Below are 20,776 nucleotides of genomic sequence, written 5' to 3'. Positions count from 1 at the left end.
ATTATTATTATTATTCCGTTGAAGAAAAAAAAAATTTTTTTCCGAGTCGGAAGTTTCATTACTCCGAGGGGGGGGGGTGGAGAGATGAGATGGGGGAGAATGAAAAAATTTTATGAACTAACTGGCCTAATAATCTTTCTTATTGGATGTCTGTGTGATATTGGTTCTTACGGAGTTGTCTTATCTATTTGCATATTAATTACCACCGTGTTTATCTTAGCGGAAATTTGATTGTGAGCTTTTGAGCGATCTATCCAATAGCATTTATGCACACTTTGTAGCAAAATTTTGCATGGTGGGCGGAACGGAGGAGGGAGAGCAAATTACGTCAGATTTGTGACAATTTACTTTTTGATTTTGCGTTTATCTTTCCCTCCAATGAAAATTCCTTTCCTCTTTATTTTTGCGTCTTTCATTTTGGTTTTGAAATTTTGGGAAGTTATTCACTGTTGGCCTAACCCAAAGATTGACTCTAGTCAAAGATTGACTCTAGTCAAATATTGTAATTGAATCATTTTGGGATGACTTTCAGTCATTTTGGAAACATAACTTGTTTGTATTGACTTCATAACTCTTGGACATAGCAAAAATCTTTACTTGGCAGGTTCTTAACATTTTTAGTTATGTAATGGGATTGTGGCCGTATGTCCGGTGTTTGACCGTTCCTACTATTGGGCAAATCTAGGCACATTTTTTTTCTTGTCTAGCGGTTAAAAAACAAATTAGAATATTTGATGTTACATCCTTTACAAAAAAAAACACAATCAATGCGTGTAAGTATCACGTGATTTATTATCACGTTTGATTACGCACATGGCAGCATTACGTTACGCCGCACAATCACCAATTTCAAAAAGGAAAAATAAAAGAAAAACGCGTCTTGAAATTTTTTTTTATAATTCTTTTTCCTAAGTATAGTTCATCAGACCATCAACAATAATCAACGATGGAAACAGGATCATTACCTATTAAACTTAGACCGGCTAATCTTCGACCTATAGCATTTAGAATATTTTCTAAAAAACATGGACTAAATATCAATACTGAAGCATTAGGAGTATTGACTGAAGTTATAAGTTATAAATTTGGAACTGATTGGAAAAGTATAAGATCACAACAATATCTTGAAGAAATTGCTAAAATTTGGAAGATAGAAGATCGAGGATTATTTATTGATTCCAATGGATTGAAACAAATTATTAAAGAATTGAATTCAAAGAAAGATAATGAATTAGATGGGGGTTCTAAAGCTCATCGTACGGATACTATTGTTGATACTGTTGATGATGGTGAGGATGCACCAGAGGAAGAACTTCTTAATGATGATGATATTGATTGGAGAGATTATTTTAAAGTTATATCAGCTAAAAATCAACCAAAAAGTGTGTTTGATCCATCAAGAAAACAATTTGATATTATATATCAATCGGATAATTCATTGTTGTCAAAATTACAAGATAGTTTACCGGCTAAGGTCAATTCTTATTATAATAGATATAGTTTAATTCGAGATAGATTGTCTCGTAATGAAAATTTCCAAAAAACTTCAGCTATGAGTATATCAGCTTTAAATTCAATTAAATCGGGAATTAAACAAAGTCATGAAATATCATTAATTAAAAATATGTTAGGTAGAGATGGACAAAAATTTTTATTATTTGGGTTACTTTGTAAAAATAATAATGGAGAGTTTATATTAGAAGATGAAACTGATTATATTGAGTTAAATTTAAATCAAACGTTTAAATCCCTGGGATGTTTCCATTGTTTAGGGATGTATTTCTTAGTTGAAGGTATTTATTCTGCAAGTGGAAGTTCAACATCAAATCAAGATTCAAATTATATGGGTGGTTGTTTCTATGTTAGTAATATTGGTCATCCACCAAGTGAAAGAAGAGATAAATCATTGGATTATTATGGAAATTTGGATTTCTTAGGTATTCATAAACAATTTTCAACATTAACTGGTGAAAAATCAATTAAAATTTCTAAAAAATATAGAAAATTATTAATTGAAAAAGAATCAAAATTCCCATTTCAAAAAATCATATTTGTATCAGGAAATATTTCAATAATTGATAAATTAAATAAATTTTTCAATAAAATTGAAAATTCTATAATCGAATCAGATGACCATTCCCCAATTGCAATAGTTTTTACAAACACCACCACCACCACCACCAGTACAACAATTTCCCTGACTATAGGGAAAGAATTTCATAAACAAAATTTTGATAAATTATATCCAAATATTTTTACTAAACTGAAAATTGTTTTATTAACAGGAGATTTAATTCTGAATGGAACAATATCACTTGATTCAATTAATTTTGCTCAAAAAGTGAAATATCCAAATACTTCAATATCATCAAATCCAACAACTTTAGCTTATTTAAGTCAAGAAGTAATTATTATTAAAGATCAATTCATGCTGAAATTAAGAAAAAATGATTTAAATTTCGGTACTATTGAAGATATTAATAAAGATCAGATATTGAGTAGTAAAACTAAACAAGCTAGAAAATTGGTTAAAACTTTACTTGATCAAGGATATCTTGGTATTAATAATGGTTTAAATATGGTTAATTTACAATATGATCATTGTTTTAGACTTGAACCTGCTCCAAATATGGTTGTTTTACATGATGAAAGTTTCCCTCAATTTGATGTTACTTATAATGGTTGTAAAGTGGTTAATATTGCTTCAAATCAAGATAATAATCAATTTAATTATATGGAATATTATCCCGCTACTAAAAATTGTATATTCAAAGAAATTTAAATACATGACCTAGATTTTCATTCTAATCAAATGGACCATTTTTACCAAGTGAACCAACTCTGAGAATACTAGTTCTCATTTCCATAGTATCAAGTAATCTCTGTGGTACATCAACATATCCTTTTTTAGGATTTAATTCATTCATTAATGCAATGACTGTTTTCTTGGAAATACCAGGATCTCTAACACTTACGAAATTGATTTTATCACCAAAGATTTCTTTTTTAGAATCTGCAAACAGCTCAAAGTATGAATTAACATGATTAGCGGTGAAATCAACTTGTTCAAGATTTGGTAAACATTTAAAATCAGATTCAATAGATGCATAAAATCCCCCATTGATATCCAATACCGCTAATGAAGGTGGCAAGTCTCTTGGATCGAGCAGAATTGCTTGATTATCTCTTATACTTAAATCTTTTAAATTTGGTAATTGTTTAATATTCAGACGTTTCAACCATTCCCCATCAATTGCGTTACCTGAAATATCAAGTTTTTCTAAACCTTCTGGGAAATTAGATGCTTTGTTATTACTGCCTAATCCTGTCAGTATTAAATCCAACTGTCTTAAATTTTTTGGTAAATTATCGACATAATAAATATCGTTTGCTGACAAACTCATCTTTTCTAAATTAGGTGGTAATTCAATAGAAATTTTTGTTATACCTGATTGTGTTAACCACAATTTTTTAATTGAATCAGGAACAACAAATGTTTTTGAATTCATATCGGAGAAATTATTACCAAAAGTAACCAAATTACGAACATTTGGTGCAGTAACGTGAACTTGTTTCAATTTACAATTGAACAACATCAAAATAATCAACGAATCAGGAAGATCAATGTTGAAATCATCAGTACCAATTGGTCCTTCAACTTGAAGGTCGTGTAATTTACTAAGCTTGTAAACTTTACTCAAATTACTGGAATCAACATCTCCAAGTGATAATTCAGTAAGATTTTCTGGGAAATCTCCAATAATTTTCAACTTTTTACCTTTAGAAATGGTTAATTTATCCAAATTAGTCAATTTATTCAATTCAAAATCAAGAACAGTATTTTCATTAGATTCACCATTCCCGACAATTTCAAGCTCTCTTAATCCTTCAGGTAATTTCCATTGGACGTCGCTTGTAGGTTCAGTAGTAGTACCAGGTGAGCCAAATACATAACTTGAAACACCCGAAATTGCTTTACCAAGCATTCCTCTGTTATCGGTGTCTTGGTTCTTCGCAGTGGCCTTGTTATCTAACATTTTAAAAGCTTTTAATGGAATTTTCAAACAGCCCAAATATGATGGTAAATGTCTGACAATATCTGCAAGTTGCTCAAATTTAATATCATTTTCATCGATTTCCAATATTTGCAAATTAGGACACATGACATCCAATGTATCAGCCATAAAAGTACCAGATTCACAATACAATTCTTTCAATCCAGATGGAAGTTTTAAAGTACAATGACCTTTTGCTTGTAAAGGACTACTAATTTTGAATTTTCTAAGTTTAGATAAATTGGAAATGTCAATGATGGATTCTGCCAGAGGATTGTCATCGTCAGCAAGAATTTCCAACTCTTGTAAATTCTCAGGGAATTTGACATCAAGCAATTGCTTCTTCTTATCTTGATTTTTATTCACTGAACGACGATGTGGAGGTAAAATAATATCCTTAGCAATTGGGTCATTAGATATCCATATATGACAAGATAATTTCTTTAATTGCTTTGGGAAACGATTAACTTCCGTGGGAGAAATACGTCTCATAAATGAAAGTGATTTCAAATTTGGGAAAATTGCTTTTGCAAATCCAATCACTGGATATCCGACAATCTTTTCCGGATTAAACATTTCAAACTCCAGAGTTGCTGGAACAGTGACTTCTTCTAATCCTTCATATAATGGAAGAGCAATTTTCGGTGGAATACAACCTATATTATTATAAACATAAGATTTCACGGGGACAGGCTTTTGTTCGACCAAATTACAAAACATAAACATGGTTTTCAGACTTCTTCCTTGACCATTTATATTGATCTCAATGTCAACATCTTTAACAGAATCTGGAAATTTCATAGTCAAAAATGAAGCAGTAAAAGGATTATCAAATATGATCTTTTTAGGTTTAACTTCAGGATGATCTTTTAATAAATCAAAATATTCAGAAACATTTTTCAAAACAGGAATTTGTTCTTTATCATGAAGTAAAGTATCATAAGAAATATGAATTGTTGAACCATTAAAGAACTCTCCAATACGTAAAGTGTAGTAAAGTGAATGATATGATAATTCCCTAAGTTCTGGAATTTCTTTCAATACCATTAGGAACATAATCAAAGATCTTTTGACGGATCTCAAACGGTAAATCTTTCCACTCTGTCATTTTTGGTTTGGGATATTGGATAGATTGATTATCTGTAAAGAGATACAGATGAGAGAAAAAAAAAAAGTAAAAAAAAAAAAGAAAATTGACAATTACATCTTTAAACGCGTGCTAGCCCCTTGATTACAATTAAAAACGATGAAGACGTGTACTGTGGTTAGGAATGACTCGAATCACGTGATAGATAAAGACAATAATGTGGTCAGAAAGGATCAAAAATACATGTATTGTGTAGATTGTAAGATAAGATGTAGATGATATTTGCCCAGGGATGAGGAATTGTTGCAAGTTTACCTTACAAGTCTCGTACTTCCACCGAGAATACTACAACGAAACAGATCAGCAATTCACATGAATCTGTTGGTCCTATTTCCTTCTAGTTATATCCATTCATATTTCCTATTCATCAATATAATTGTATATTCATCTAACTCTGGTATGTATATATCTTGTTGGTTTGCAGCCGACCAAGTTGAGTTCAACACAAATGATCGAAGGAAGAAAAAAAAAATTCTAACAAAAATGAATACCTACAACACACAGAGATCATCTCAACTCACACATCAATCATGTCCGAATCTATCCCATTTGTCAAATCCAAACATGTCAATTTCATTACTGAACAAGAATCACATAGATCATTTGAATATTGGTTAAGTGAGCATTTACGAATGAATGGATTATATTGGGGAATTACTGCATTAATAACCATGAATGAATTAGAAGTATTACCAAAATCAGAAGTAATTGATTATGTATTTTCATGTTGGGATGAAAAATCAGGAGCTTTTGGATCATTTCCTAAACATGATGCACATATGTTATCTACTTTATCTGCTTTACAAATATTATCTATATATGATCCAAAATTATCCAATATATTACCAATTGAAAAGAAGGACAAATTGATTAAATTCATTACTGGTTTACAATTACCTAATGGTAGTTTCCAAGGAGATAAATACGGAGAAGTAGATACAAGATTTGTGTATACTGCTGTTTATTCATTATATTTATTGGGTTCATTAACTAAAGAGATTGGAGACTCAGCAAGTCAGTTCATTCTTAAGTGTTTCAATTTTGATGGAGGATTTGGATTAGTTCCAGGTGCTGAAAGTCATGGAGCTCAAGCATTCACATGTATTGGAACATTAGCTATTACGAAAAATTTGGATTTGATTAATGCTAAAGATAAATCTAAACTTGTTGAATGGTTGATTGAAAGACAAACTGATACAGGTGGCTTCAATGGTAGACCAGAAAAATTACCGGATGTGTGTTATAGTTGGTGGGTACTTTCAAGTTTAGATATGTTAGATAACAAAGATAAGGTTGACTTAGACAAGTTAGAGAAGTTTATTTTAAGTTGTCAAGATTTAGAAAATGGTGGATTTAGTGATCGACCAGATAATCAAACCGATGTATACCACACATGTTTTGCCATCACTGCTTTATCATTAATTAACCACAAAAAGTATAATTTCAAACAAATTGATCCAATCTATTGTATGCCTATAGGAATTGTATAGTTTGAAGTTTTATTAATTGATCAAACGATAAAGAAAAGAAAATAAAAGTCAAACATACGATTAATGCGGCTGTGGCAGACCTGCCTAATTGGGCAAATACAGTATCGGTTATACTGTCACGTTTTCTCAGTATCAATATTTTGACTTGTCGTCTTTTTCGGGTCAGAGTTTATTACGAATCAACTCTGAAACATTAATTAACAAGAAAATGGACCCTCTCTACTTGATTACCATCTCTCCGGACCAAGGTTTCGAAATGTAGTGTTATCATTAAACATGAAACAAAATGGACAGCCACATAACTTTTGCATTAAACCTGACACAAGATTAAGAAGTATATGACATTCTTATAAGTATAAATAACGAAGTGATTAACCCTGTGTTACAAAACTATTGTCTAAATTATAATAATTATAATTATTATTATTATTATTATTATTATTATTATTACTATTCAATTACATTAGTTAATTAAATAATTAAACCATAAAACTCAAATATGGCGGATTTTATAGTTCCGGAAATCAATGGAATAGTTCAACTGCTTCATCAGATATCTGAAGAGAAATTCATTAAGTTTATGTTAATTACTCAAGGTATTTCACCAACTACTGATTTTAGTTTTCATTTCTCAAATCATTTCACCAAATCAGAAACTACTGATATTAGAATTATTTTAGAAAGATCAATAACAAATATTCGGCCGGTATTGAATCACTTTAAAACTATTAAATTGTATAAATCTTTCAATCCTAGTATTAATAATGATGAAGTTGCTTGTCAATTAAGAGATTTATTTAATTCATTAAATCAAAATGTTTGTAAAGATATTGCGAAATCTTGGATAAAAATCCTTCAACCTGATAAACAAAAATATTTCCCATATACTAGAAAAGATATTAAACCAGAATGGTGGCCCCCTAATGTTGTTCATACCGAACCTGATCATTTGAAAAAAGATGAAAGAATTCAAGTATTGATTAATGTGGTACGAGATCCTAAATTTCAATTAGAAAATGTTAATGTGAACTCAATTAGACATAAAATTCAACATACTGAAGCTATAATTCATGAGATTTTATATATTTGTCATTTTGAAAGGATAATTCTGGAGAATGGTCTTGATACGGAGAGATTACAAGAAACTGCTTCTATGCTTGAAAAAGGTTTACTAAAAACTCGGAATGTGGTTAATTTGATTGTTAGTGATATGAGATATCATGATCCAGAAGGAATATTGCAAAGTAGAATTGACGAAAAGGATACAAACAATAGAATTTTCAAAATAGGAGCTATAGTACCAACTTCACATCCAAGAGAACTTACTTTAACTAGACAACTACAACCACCTAATCTTAAAAAAGTTAGAAAACAAAGAACAATAAAAAGAACAATAAGTATTCCAGCAATGTCAAGATTAGAAACTGATTTACGAGTTGCATCAAGTTCAACAGTTGTTCAACCAACAGATACAAATCCACATGATTACGATGCAAATTTAACTTTACGAGATTCAGGTGATGGATCTCATTCATCATTAGGTACACCTGTTGAACATGTTGATCATGTTGATCATGTTGCTCATGCTGAGCATACTGATTTTACTCTGATGTTCAATGAACCACCAGAACCACTTGGTATGTATTTGCAACCGTCTTATCAACCTAACCCCATTGATCCAATTGATTTGATGGGAAACCAACATGGTTATTATGGTGATGATGAAAATCAAAGAGAACCAAAAGACGAAGACGACGATTTCCAACAATAAATTTTTGTGTATCAATGTGTGATGCTATTTTTTTAAAAGAAAAATTACCTCTATAGAAATAGTATAGTTTTTATATATATATATTCTCTTTCTTAATATATTAATGGAAAAATTGATAGTAAACTGAATTTGCCCGTTTGTTTATATTTTTGTATTTTTTTGTAATTTTTCGCAGCAAAAAAAAAGTAATGACAAAACCTAGAATATATATAATCTTGACATAAACTTAAATATGCTAATTGAATAATTTTCTTTTGGGAAAAAGATTTCATGAGTTCAACTCGTGAACTTCTTTCTTTTCTTATATTAGTTTGCTTCCTTACCGTGCTAGATATTTTAAGTTCACTAATGTCTTCTGCTAACAATAAACCAAATCAATCTCCTACTATAACAACTACAACTAACAACAATAATAATCCATCATCTCCAATTGAAGGACCAAGTAGTAATAATATACCTCAACAAACACAAGAGCTCACTAGTGATGAATTACTTACTTTACATCATTTAAGACAATATCCAGTATTAACATCAACCAAAAACGCCATTGAATTAATTCCATTAAGTAAAAGTGTATTTTCACTTATGGGTAATTCATTTTCTTTTGCTAGAAGTTATCAACCTATGAAATATGTAGTTGGTAAAAGTGATAATTTTACAAATAGAATACTTGACGAAGTAGACAAATGGTTTCCAAGTTTACAAACAACTGAAATTCAAGATATTACCGATCCCATTACAAAACCAGTTAGTAGTACTGTTGAAAGTGTTCAAAAAGGGATTGTTACAGTTAATGATTCCGTCAACAAGAATTTTGTCGAGCCGACAAAGAGTGCATTGGGAACGGTTAAAGAGGAGTTTCAAAATAAAGTATATGACTCTGAAGGTAAAGGTATCATTTCCAGTCAAGCTGATCCATTAATTGGTCCATTTAATCAAACTTTAGAACAATTTGTTGAAAATCATTTCCCAAATAGTAAAAAAATTCCTAATGAAGGTCATGCTAGTGAAATTTCAAGAACTTTTAAAATTGTTGGTAATATGATGTCAAGAGGTGGCGATAATCTGAAAGAAAAAGATAAACCCGATAATAAATGATTGTAAGGCAAATTGGTAGGAGTTGTTGTCTCTTTATGTTTAACTCTATTAACTTTTATGCTTAAATATCTAAATACATGGTGAAAATTGCAAATTGAATTTTAACGTAGTTTTCGTGTTTTCTCTGGAAATATATTATAATGTACACAATGTTTTATATATAGATAAAAAAAATAAGACTAAATTGAAATTCTAATCTAATCCTTAGACTTCTTTTTCTTTTTCTTTGGAGTTTCTTCACCATCATCTGATTTTCTCTTCTTATCTTTCTTTTCTTTCTTGTCTTTCTTGTCTTTCTTCTCCTTCTTGTCTTTCTTTTCCTTCTTTTCTTTCTTGTCTTTCTTTTCTTTCTTTTCCTCTACTTCTTCTTCTTCATCATCATCCATGTCGACATCTTCAGAAACGGCATCTTTACCAGTCAAAGCCAAAGCAGCTTTAATGGCATCAGCATTCTTCATTGGAGCAGAACCAGTATCGTAGAATTTTAATCTGTCTTCAACTTGTTTCTTCAAAACTTCACCAAAAGCAGTGGTTGGTTCATCAGAATAGTTATCAATTCTTGAAGCAATAGAACATTTGTTAGCCAAGTATCTTGAAATTCTACCTTTGTTCTTAGCACTTGCTTTACCAATGAATGAAGAATGATAAATTAAACCATATTTAGGAGTGTTACCTTTAGTTTTCAAAGCTCTGAACAAAGCCTTTTCAGCACCCAAAATTTGGACAGTAGAGGCAGCTTGTTTAGACAAGTTGGTTAAAGAACCAGCGTGGGAAATCAATCTAGCACCAACAACTTCACCAATTAAAGTAGACAAATTTGGAGCAACAGTATGCATCTTATCAGTAAGATATTTGTATAATTGTTGTCTGTATTCAAAAAGATTCACAACTCTTTGAGCAAAAGTTATAACATTATCCATATCTTGTTCACTAATATCTTGACCCATAGAAATTTTAGCATTGTCAATAACTCTTTGAGCAACACCAGAATCATCATTCAAGATAGCAGCAACATCATGTAATGAATCATCAGTTAAAGAAGCTTTATCTTTAATAAACAAGGCCAATTTAGCAAAACTATAGTTATCTGGAACAATCTTGGCCAATTCTGGGAAATGCCATCCATACCATTCCTTAACTCTCATAGCAAAAGTATTGATATCTTTATCTAATTGATCCAATAAAGCAATGGCTTGAATGATATGATTATCATTTTTTTGAACAGAAAACTTAACTTTAGCTCTAGAGAAAGCATGACCCAAACCTAATTGAGCTCTTTCAATATCACCTTCTTGTAAATCTTTAAATAATTTAGCACCATGAACTCTAATGCCTCTCAAAAAATCTTGAACAATTTCATTAGATAAAACATCAACATTTGGGAAAATTTCTTTAATTGATGGACCCAAATTTTTATCACTTACACCCAAAGCAATTCTATTTTTTGATGATGATTTAGGTAAATTTAATTCTAAAACAGATTGTAAATAAGGAGAAACTAAACCTTCTGAAATATCATTAGCATTTTCTAAAGCTTGAGCAGCTCCTTTAAATGGAGCAAATGAAACTAATTCAACCATTTTAGAAAATTTAGATAAATCATTGGCAGCTTCTTGAACTTCTTTCAGTCTTGAAGCAATGTCATCTTGTTGAATCAAAACTTTGAAAATACCATATCCAGTGGCTTCTTCAAAAAGGAGATAGTCTAATCCAGCCATGTTGTTCTGATAGAAGTCGGTTATTAGACAAAAAAGTGGAAAAAAAGAGAAAGGATTAAGACGATTGTTTAGAAGGGAATGAAATTTTTTTCTCCTTCTCGCTCTCTACAATGTAGCGAGAAAATTTTTTGATGAGATGAGGAGGAAAACTCAACGAGCAAAAAAAAAAAAAATAAAAAAAAAGAAAAAGAAAAAGAAAAAGAAAAAAGTCACGTGAATATTTTGGTAGCGGTCCTATTTAACTTCTCTTTTCTGTACTGTCTATGTATACTTTTTGTCTTGGTTTAAGCAAAATTAATGTCCCAGCCTAGTTCTCGTAACAGATTATGCCAATCAACAACTTTATTCCCATCAGGATTTTCTTTCCATATTTTGTTTAATACAAAGCTAACTCTTGACACATTCCAAAGTCCATACAATTTGATAAATTTATTAATTCTGTGTCTCATCAGTTCTTGATCATATTTGGATACACAATGAATACCAGATATAAATATAGGGAATACCAATGAAGCCTGCACTGATGTTCCGACTAAAATATCCAAACATTTGACCAAATCATTATTCAAAGATTGGCTTTCCAACATCGAAGGATTGCATTTCATAATTGATTGTCTTAAAAATAGTTTTGCACTGAGTTGAAATGCTTCAAACAATGTCAATTGTAACTCCAATTCTTGATCAGTCAAGTCTACTAAATCCAGTGCTGCTGGCTTAGATTCGTCAATTTCTTCTTCTAATGCCCTTACTTTGGCAATAACCAGCGCAAGAATGTTGCCAACTTTCCCATGATCACTAATTTCTGATTCAATATCAGAATGACCTCCACATTCTTCGTCAATAGCGCTCTCTGGAGGAGTCCCTTTGAATTCACGATTATAAAATTCCTGCATTTCTTTCTTACTAGCATAAAGCAATGTCGAGATATCCCCAATAATTCTGTACAAATTTTTGGAAATTCCCAATAAAGGATTCAAATTTCCCGTGGAGAAACCTTGTGTATCCTGAAATATGAAATCATACTGTTCGGAGGGAAAATAAGTACCTCTTTCAATTGATGAACTTGCCAACAAATCATGGTAAGCAAAATTAGAAATCAACCAGTGTTCTTCCTTCAGTTGATTAAAATTCAAAATCCCACCATTTTTAATAAGTAACTTCCATCCAGAATGCAAAAAACCCGACCAGTTCTTCACATCACCTTTACAAATTTCTGCTGCACACAAAATCATCAATGTAGCCAATTGGTTCAATATAGTTTGTCTATCTTGACCGCCATTTTGCACTGGAGTCTTTTGCAAATGATCTAACGCGTATTCCAAAAATTTAACCCCTTCATCTGACCAATGTCCACCCAAATGGAAGCCAGACCAAGCAAGTATAGCATACAACACCCCTTTATCTCTATGCGCTAATGGTAAGAAGACCTTCTGATAGGAATTCGAGTCATTCTGCGAGCTTGGTGCAATGGAGATCTTTTTGGATAACACATCAGCATAGTAATTGTATAGATATGAACAAGTAGGATCAGCTAATTCTGGAATATATATGGGGGACGGTGGTATTTGTGTTTCATGTTGCACAAATGAATTCAATCCCGTCACCAAATCAGCATATGTCAAATTAGGCGAATGAAGTAGCTGAGTGGAATTTTCAAATGATTCCAACATGGAATTGAAGTCTGGTGAAGATATAATTTCCCGTATATCTGGACTCCCCGGGTTTTCTATTTCTTCAATTTTTCCGGAGTTTCCTGTTCCTTGATTATTACCATGAGACTCAAGTGCACTAAGATCACGTAGAAAGTTCAAGAAGGCTGTGGGTGTAGATCTATCAATTTCAAGAGGACTGTTGGGGCTAATTTCCTTAGCAAACAAAGCGATGGTATCTTTTTGGGCTTTCGCTGATTCCGAAGGTGTGGTGGTGTTAATTCTCTTGGAGGTTGTTGATGTTGATGTTGCTGGTGGAAGTTCAACTGGTTCTGTCGGATTGATTAAATTTTCAATAGTTGGAGTTCTTGATAACGCATGGGGCAGGGAAGGATTACTTGTGGATCTGAGATTTGAATTATATGTAAACTCACCTAAAGGATCAACAACTTCTGTGGTGTTTAGCATTGGGGTAGGAGTAGAAACTGACTGCTTCATCAGAGTCGATTCGGAATTATCCTCATCTGACAGCTTTGACTTTGGTTTACGTTTTCGTAGTTTATGTTGACTCTCTTGTATTTCCACCTCTCTTTTAAGTGATTTGACTTCTTCATCTGTCATGGAGTCATCGACATATATACATTTTTTACCGAATCTTTGACAATCATTACAGGTAGGTTTCTCTTCAGAACATTTCTTCTTTCTTACTTTACAAGTTAAGCACCCATTACGTGAACGGTACTTGAATTTATAAATATCTTGAGATCCATTTAATACTTTTATACCATTCAGTGAATCGTCTGATTTGGGTTTCAATATTTTATGCGTGGCGGTGTTTACTGAAGTTGGACCTGTGTCTGTGGTTTTACTTTTGTCTTTGCTCTTTTTCAGGGATCTTGAATTGAATGTAACTATCATTTGGACTGGCACATCAACTTAATAACAACAACAACAAAAAAAAAAGGAAACTAATATCAAACAGGAAAGTAGTGGACAAAGAAAGGTGTTATGTATCAAATTTGTGAATGTGTCTGTGTGTATGTGGGGAGACGATATGTATCGCTTATATAAACTTTTTGATTTTCAAATTATTTTTTCTCCTTCTGACTCAAATCTTAAATCGCGCCGGTTTATTAGAGAATATTTATTACGACCTCCCTTTCTCTCTCTCCCCCCTCACAGCCATGGCAGTCCGCCCGCACCCCTTCTAATTAATTTAGACAGGAAAACGATAAATTATAATACAAATAAACCAATCAAGTCCAACGGTTCATGTTACGTCTTCCCCCCTCACTATTTTCAATTAAATCGATCTATTTTTCTCCATATTGTTAGTGACAGATAAAATAATATTCGAGAGTTACTTACCACGCTTCAATGTATTAATTCCTGTTATTTCGAGAATACGAGTGGGAGAAAATCACTCACTTGACCATACGATCCCCCGGCCCCGTTACTTATTTTTTCCAGTAATATCGTGCCAAATAAAACAAAAAATAAATTGAATAATCATAACAACGTTCTGACGATAAATCGTGCTTCCTACAGAGACAGATAAAAAATTACGAATCTATACATATGACTATATGGTCTCCTCCGAAATTTGAAATCAATTTAAGCTGTTTCTAAAAGGGCAGACACCATAGGCTATTTTACTATGATCAATTATGGTAGATTGTGCTAAGTACACTACTCCTTTCTCTTGATTAGAAGGTCGTGCGAACGTTACAATTGCCTACTGTGTGGTCGTGTGCTTCTAACCAATACCAATAGTTAGTAATTTTATTAATTAATTTGTGTAGTGCATGCAAAAAGAAACAACTACAACAGAAAAAAAATGATGTAACAAAATCTCATTCACTATGAGAGAGACAGAGAGAGAGACAACTTTCGTTGTTCGTTGTTAGAAAATTCTTTAAACTTCTCACCTTTTTTTTTTCTCTCACTCTTTCTTTCTTTCTTTTTTTTGTATTTTAGTATTTTCAAAATCAAACTCACATATAAACTTATTTGATAAACAACCATGTCTTTAAAACGTATTAATAAAGAATTATCTGACTTAGGAAGGTATGTTATTACCAATCATCAGTGTACGAAAAAATTATAGTGGTTTCCAAATTCAAAATGGCGAATCAAAACGGAGAGCCCTACGACAAAAATCAAAGGAATCAGAAGAAAAAGAATGGGAAGAAAAAAATATGATTTGAAAGATATCAAGTGAAATCCATAGATGATGATCCGCGATCCAATGATTTCTACTATTTAGATTGATTCGATCCAATGTATCGCCAATGATGGATTTGCCATTATCAAGAACACGTCCAACGCATAGTTGGTTTTTTTTTTTTGGGTGGCGTATGCTGACACACCCACAGTCGGTGACAGATTCTCAACAACAAAACTGGATCTTCTTTTTTTCGTTCTTAGCAATCATTGTTTAATGTGTGTTTGGAAGCCATTTTTTTAAATAACCCGAATGAAGACAACCACTATATGTTTTTAGGACTTTTTTTTGTAACCCAGGGTAAATACTAACGCTTTTTTTTAGAGATCCACCATCATCATGTTCCGCTGGTCCAGTCGGTGACGATTTATATCATTGGCAAGCATCTATCATGGGTCCTCCAGATTCTCCATACGCCGGTGGTGTGTTTTTCTTGAGCATCCACTTCCCAACAGATTACCCATTCAAACCACCTAAGATTGCCTTTACAACCAAAATCTATCACCCAAATATCAACAGTAATGGTAACATCTGTTTAGATATCTTAAAAGATCAATGGTCTCCTGCATTAACTATTTCAAAGGTCTTATTATCCATTTGTTCCTTATTAACAGACGCTAATCCTGATGATCCATTGGTTCCAGAAATCGCCCACATTTACAAACAAGATAGAAAGAAATATGAAGCTACTGCCAAAGAATGGACTAAGAAATATGCTGTTTGATCAAGTGCACAACTAAACTCGTTCATGCTCGCTTCTAAGTCTAATGCCGTAATGCTTTCTATTAATTTAATCATGTCATTATAGTTTTTTTTTTTTTTTTATTTTGTTTTCTTTGAGTTTATTTCTGGAACCACATTTTCGGGGAATGTTGATTTGTATTCAAATCACAGAGATATATGTATATATTTATGTATAGTTGTGTTTAGGATCTTATCATTTGTAAAAATAAATTCAGGATAGATTATAACATAGATTGTATCAAATCTCTCGTTGGATCTCTAAGATCAAATTTTGTTTTTGGTTGTCTCTATTTTGTTGTTGACAGAGAATGTGGAAGACAGCCAAAAGGTGATTGCTGGTTGCCAGAAACTTAGTGAGAGAAAGCGAGAGCGAGAGAGCAGAAGAAGAAAAAAAAATTGGATTTTGCAAATTCAAAAATCAACAGAAAAACCACCGAGCTTCAACAATTAGATAGAGTAAATCCATCACCTGTATTTACACCAATCAATCACTAGACACAGAATAGATCACACGTCTATCTTTCAACCAAGGTAATCATCTATTTAATATACTTTTTTTATTTGGCATATTCTGTATATTCATTGATTAAACTAGTACTTTTGCAAAGGCTTCCTTTTTTTTATTTTTCAGTTTAAGTTCAATTTTTCTTTTTTAGCGTATTATTATTATTAGTTTTTTTTTTTTTTTTTAGTTTTTCAATCCAAGGTTTTACTATAGACCATGGACAAACTTGCAACATTTCAGAACAATGATCCAAAGAGATTATTTGAATTAACAAAAAAGTTAAATGCACGTCATTTTTTTGAAGCTTTCCTTAACGAGACTCAATTTAAAATTATTGATCATATTGTATCATTGAATAATTTTGAAATTTGGACAAATTTTCTTGAAGGTAATTGTTATATATCATATGTCAAGGATAATAAAGATGAGAGCAATGTCAAACTGAAACTTGATGAAGATGCCAAGATTGAGAAACCTATTCTTCAGAAAGTCGATGACAATGATTCAGACCATGGTGAAAATAAAGAAGTACCTGATGGTGAAGTGAACGAACCAAGAACTGATGAACAAAAACCCAAAGAGGTTAAGAAACCGGTCAATGAAATAGTAGAACCCGAAGAAGCCCCAGAAGTTGCATTTCCAGAAGGTTCTGAGATGAGTAGAAAACTAGCTTTACATATTAGATATCTATTGTGGGAGAAAGCAATTGATTTTTATTACAACACAAAAGAACTAGATCAATCACTACATGCAATTGAAGAGGTTACTGATGATTATGAGTTGATTGATTCTTTAGATAATTTGCAAGAAAATGAAAAGGACTCAACTTCAGAGAAACAACCTGAACCAGAGAAACCAAAAGTACGAGAGGAAGAAGACGACTACGATGATGATGACGACGAGGAGGAAGATGATGATGGAAAAGAGAAGAATGGTAAAAATGAAGACACAGTCAAACAGCAAGAAAATTCTGAAGCTTCAGACCACATGTTGACATTCAATTCAGAAGATCAACTAGTCTTGGAAATCCCATTGTCTGTTTTCCGATCGAAACCGGCTCCTCAAGTTCAAGAACAACCTGACTCAGAAAAACCCCAAGCCACTTCAAATGTAACTCAGGAAGCAAATAAACAACCAGAAGCAAACCATGATGACCAGGAAAAACTTTTTAGAGAGTTTAATAAAGTATATCATAATTTCGAATATGACAGAGAGACATTACTTAAAAGACGAAAATTAGAAAAATCCGACATGCAGTTGGAAGATAAAAAGGGTGGTAAAACAAATAATCATGAGAACAACAAAAATCATTCCCAAATGGATATCAACTTAGGGGCCGGATCCACATCATTACAACATTTGCTTGCAACAATTCAACTGAAACGTGACGCAGTTCCTTTGAATGATCATGAATTAAGAAATCTTTTTATGGATGTTCGAAAAAATCGAGGAAAATGGGCCAACGATGATAGAATAGGCCAAGAGGAGCTTTATGAGGCCTGTGAAAAAGTGGTCACTGAGTTGAGAGGATACACTGAACATTCTACATTTTTTTTGAATAAGGTGTCCAAAAGAGAAGCTCCAAACTATGGGTTGATTATTAAAAAGCCAATGGATTTGAATACTGTTTTGAAGAAGCTCAAAAACTTGGCATATAATTCCAAACAAGAATTTGTTGATGATTTGATGTTGATTTGGAGCAATTGTCTCACGTACAATGCTGATCCAAAACACTTCATCAGAGCTCATGCTATTGCCATGCAAAAGAAAACGGCCAAGTTGGTGCCTTCTATTCCAAATATCACCATTAGAAGTCGTGCAGATGTCGAGAAAGAAGAAGAAGTGGAAAATGACAAAAAAGAGGAAGAACTAAGTGGTGGCAAGTCCATGAAAAAAGGAAGAAAGAGGCAAAGACAAGATGAAATCAAGGCAGAACTGGAGGCAACACATACACCTTCCGCTGCCGGTACCCCACTCCCCAGTACTGTTATCGACAATGCTACTCCAGCACCAAATGAAAATGGTAATGTGTCAAACGACGAAGAAGAAGAAGAAGATGAAGACAACGACAATATGAATGGTGCAGCAACAAGCAATAATATCGCTGAAGATGAAGAGGAATTTGATCCTAAACTACAATCATGGAAAATTTTAACAGCAAAATCAAGAGCAAATTACTGTGCTCAGCGTGCAGATTTGTTTGATGACGATGGTCATCTTCGAACAGAAGCCCCTGCTATTTTAAGACAATCTAACGAAATGGTCAATTTCAATCAGTATTTATCCAATAAGGAAGTCATTTCAAAGGCAACAAGCTTGTTAGAAAATGATGAACCTTATTTGCTTGAGTATGATATCACTGGTGGTGTACCTGGTATGGAATATAAAGGTGTCGACAGAGAGGAAGAAGACAGATATGAAAATAAATTGGTTGATATTTACCTACAACAAGCCAATGGTGATGCTTCTAAGATCAAATCTGACTTTGTTTTGTCAACGCAGACAGGGTTGAATAAAATTTATTTTGAAAATATTTGTGAAATCCAGGAGATTAGGAAGATTTGTTTTAAGATCTCACTTATTCGTCAGATGCAAACCCAACAATTTGTTCATCACACGCAAATGAAACAACCCGAAATTCAAGTTTTGAAAGAAGTTGATATTGATGATGCGTCAAAGTTGCCAAATCATGATACCAATACCAACGATGTACAGTTTTCAGTTCTTAGAAGAAATGTTGCAAAAATTGCCATGCAAACAGGGTTTGAAACTACCCAACCAGCAGCTATAAACACATTGACGCAAGTGGCTGAAAAATATCTTGGTAACTTGATTAAGTCGTTGAAATTGCATAGTGAGACAGCTTCCGAGAACAGATTATCAAGTAGAGATATTTTGTTGTTGTCGTTGTTGGAAAATGGTGTTGACAGACCTGATGACTTGTATACCTTCATTCAAGAAAGAGTCATCAAACAACAAGATAAACTTAAAGATTTACGTGTGAAGTTGTCGAATTTCTTAAAAGATTTACTTCGACCAGGGTTAGAGAATTTCAATGAAAAGAGTTTTGATGATAACAGTGAGCAATTTGTCACAGGTGATTTCTCGAATGGATTGGGTGACGATTTCTTTGGGTTCAGAGAATTGGGATTGGATAAAGAGTTCAAGATGCTTACTTCATCCATTCCAATATATTTGTTGCATTCCCGTTTACATAATCAATATGCAACCAGTGGTGGGGCTTCCCAAAGAAACAAATATGAGGATTTGCAAGAGTATGAACCAGGTAAGATCCATGGCAATGAAGTTGAAAAACAAATTGGATTATTGGTTCCTTTCTATAAGAAATTATATGAAAGATCACAAACTCATTATGTTAAACTGCAAAAGAAAAAGGGAGAGAATATGGATTTGCCTCCTGATAATGTGTTTATTTTGATTGAAGATGAAGAATTGCCACAAAAGCAAAGAAATATTCGTCCTAAAATGCCGCCTACTGGTAAGATCACATCTATTAAGAAAAAGATCATTGCTAGTTCATTCTTTTTACCTGAGGAAGAAGATTTACTTAAGCAAGAACGAGAAATAGCTGAAGCTGAGAAGAAAGCAGAACAAGAGAAGTTACAAGCCCAACAAGAGAAGTTACAAGCAGAACAAGAGCTCTTGAAACAACAAGAACAGGCATCTTCAACCACAACAGAGACAACAACAACAACAACAGAAGGACAAGAAAAACCGGTAGAAGTTCTGGAGTCAGCTCAATCAGTTCCCGAATTTAAACTGGACTTGCCCGAGGAATTGCCACAAATTCCAGAAGATAGTTCATTGCTGTTGGATATAACTGGCAAGCAAATCGATAGTATCGACTTTGATAATATCGACGGAAGTATACCATTGATGGAAGAATTTAATGATGAAAGTTTAGGTACAAGTTTGGATATTAGTAGTAAATTGGAAGATTCATTATCGGCAAATTTAGATGACATGACCCAATAGTAAAAATTGGTATCTTATGGTATATTATTTATACACTTATTTCCTGTATAGATTCATTGTAGTATTATATACATACAACCTCCTTTTGGAGCTGTATATGTGTCATAATTCCTCCTTTGCATTCGTAGTTGCGTTATGCTTGAGTCCAGAACAGACGTATCGTAAATATGAAATAAAGTTCGGCCCATATTGTGTAACTCGCATCAAATCGCACATACCGCATGGCTCCCTCTACATACCGAAATGTCAGTGCCGCTATTGTTGAAGTATATACGGTGAAATAACTGGATACTCCACATATCATTAAGACAACGTCAATTAAAATTACATTTCTCATGAAAAACTTTAACTATTTTCTTATTAATAATAACAATAAAGC

The 20,776-nt window shown here is 32.7% G+C and overlaps 9 protein-coding genes across 9 annotated transcripts; 6 read left to right on the top strand and 3 right to left on the bottom strand. All coding sequences in view use genetic code 12, as the record gives it.

The window, feature by feature from the left end:
- Positions 1-946: 946 nt before the first annotated feature.
- On the top strand, positions 947-2,782 carry DPB2 (DNA polymerase epsilon noncatalytic subunit; the record flags this gene model as incomplete). Its single annotated transcript, XM_002546347.1, has 1 exon — positions 947-2,782. The coding sequence occupies one exon, from the start codon at positions 947-949 to the stop codon at positions 2,780-2,782; it is 1,836 nt and encodes a 611-aa protein (XP_002546393.1).
- Positions 2,783-2,804: 22 nt separating this feature from the next.
- CTRG_05870 (uncharacterized protein) lies at positions 2,805-5,111 on the bottom strand (the record flags this gene model as incomplete). Its single annotated transcript, XM_002546346.1, has 1 exon — positions 2,805-5,111. One exon carries the CDS (start codon positions 5,109-5,111, stop codon positions 2,805-2,807), a length of 2,307 nt encoding a protein of 768 aa, XP_002546392.1.
- A 621-nt stretch (positions 5,112-5,732) lies between these two features.
- BET2 (Rab geranylgeranyltransferase) lies at positions 5,733-6,692 on the top strand (the record flags this gene model as incomplete). The annotated part of the gene is made up of 1 exon (XM_002546345.1): positions 5,733-6,692. The coding sequence occupies one exon, from the start codon at positions 5,733-5,735 to the stop codon at positions 6,690-6,692; it is 960 nt and encodes a 319-aa protein (XP_002546391.1).
- A 499-nt stretch (positions 6,693-7,191) lies between these two features.
- Positions 7,192-8,463, top strand: CTRG_05868 (uncharacterized protein; the record flags this gene model as incomplete). Its single annotated transcript, XM_002546344.1, has 1 exon — positions 7,192-8,463. One exon carries the CDS (start codon positions 7,192-7,194, stop codon positions 8,461-8,463), a length of 1,272 nt encoding a protein of 423 aa, XP_002546390.1.
- A 270-nt stretch (positions 8,464-8,733) lies between these two features.
- CTRG_05867 (uncharacterized protein) lies at positions 8,734-9,561 on the top strand (the record flags this gene model as incomplete). The annotated part of the gene is made up of 1 exon (XM_002546343.1): positions 8,734-9,561. The coding sequence occupies one exon, from the start codon at positions 8,734-8,736 to the stop codon at positions 9,559-9,561; it is 828 nt and encodes a 275-aa protein (XP_002546389.1).
- A 197-nt stretch (positions 9,562-9,758) lies between these two features.
- On the bottom strand, positions 9,759-11,279 carry SIK1 (snoRNP complex protein; the record flags this gene model as incomplete). Its single annotated transcript, XM_002546342.1, has 1 exon — positions 9,759-11,279. The coding sequence occupies one exon, from the start codon at positions 11,277-11,279 to the stop codon at positions 9,759-9,761; it is 1,521 nt and encodes a 506-aa protein (XP_002546388.1).
- Positions 11,280-11,563: 284 nt separating this feature from the next.
- Positions 11,564-13,846, bottom strand: UGA3 (Uga3p; the record flags this gene model as incomplete). The annotated part of the gene is made up of 1 exon (XM_002546341.1): positions 11,564-13,846. The coding sequence occupies one exon, from the start codon at positions 13,844-13,846 to the stop codon at positions 11,564-11,566; it is 2,283 nt and encodes a 760-aa protein (XP_002546387.1).
- A 1,105-nt stretch (positions 13,847-14,951) lies between these two features.
- UBC4 (E2 ubiquitin-conjugating protein) lies at positions 14,952-15,876 on the top strand (the record flags this gene model as incomplete). Its single annotated transcript, XM_002546340.1, has 2 exons — positions 14,952-14,995; positions 15,477-15,876. The coding sequence occupies 2 exons, from the start codon at positions 14,952-14,954 to the stop codon at positions 15,874-15,876; spliced, it is 444 nt and encodes a 147-aa protein (XP_002546386.1).
- A 741-nt stretch (positions 15,877-16,617) lies between these two features.
- SPT7 (SAGA histone acetyltransferase complex subunit) lies at positions 16,618-20,397 on the top strand (the record flags this gene model as incomplete). Its single annotated transcript, XM_002546339.1, has 1 exon — positions 16,618-20,397. The coding sequence occupies one exon, from the start codon at positions 16,618-16,620 to the stop codon at positions 20,395-20,397; it is 3,780 nt and encodes a 1,259-aa protein (XP_002546385.1).
- Between the last annotated feature and the right edge of the window lie 379 nt (positions 20,398-20,776).

Source organism: Candida tropicalis (assembly GCF_000006335.3).
Source record: "Candida tropicalis MYA-3404 genomic scaffold supercont3.10, whole genome shotgun sequence".
Lineage (NCBI taxonomy): Eukaryota > Fungi > Ascomycota > Pichiomycetes > Serinales > Debaryomycetaceae > Candida > Candida tropicalis.
The sequence above is the reverse complement of the archived record's forward strand: the minus strand, read 5'-3'. Positions and strand labels throughout refer to the sequence as shown.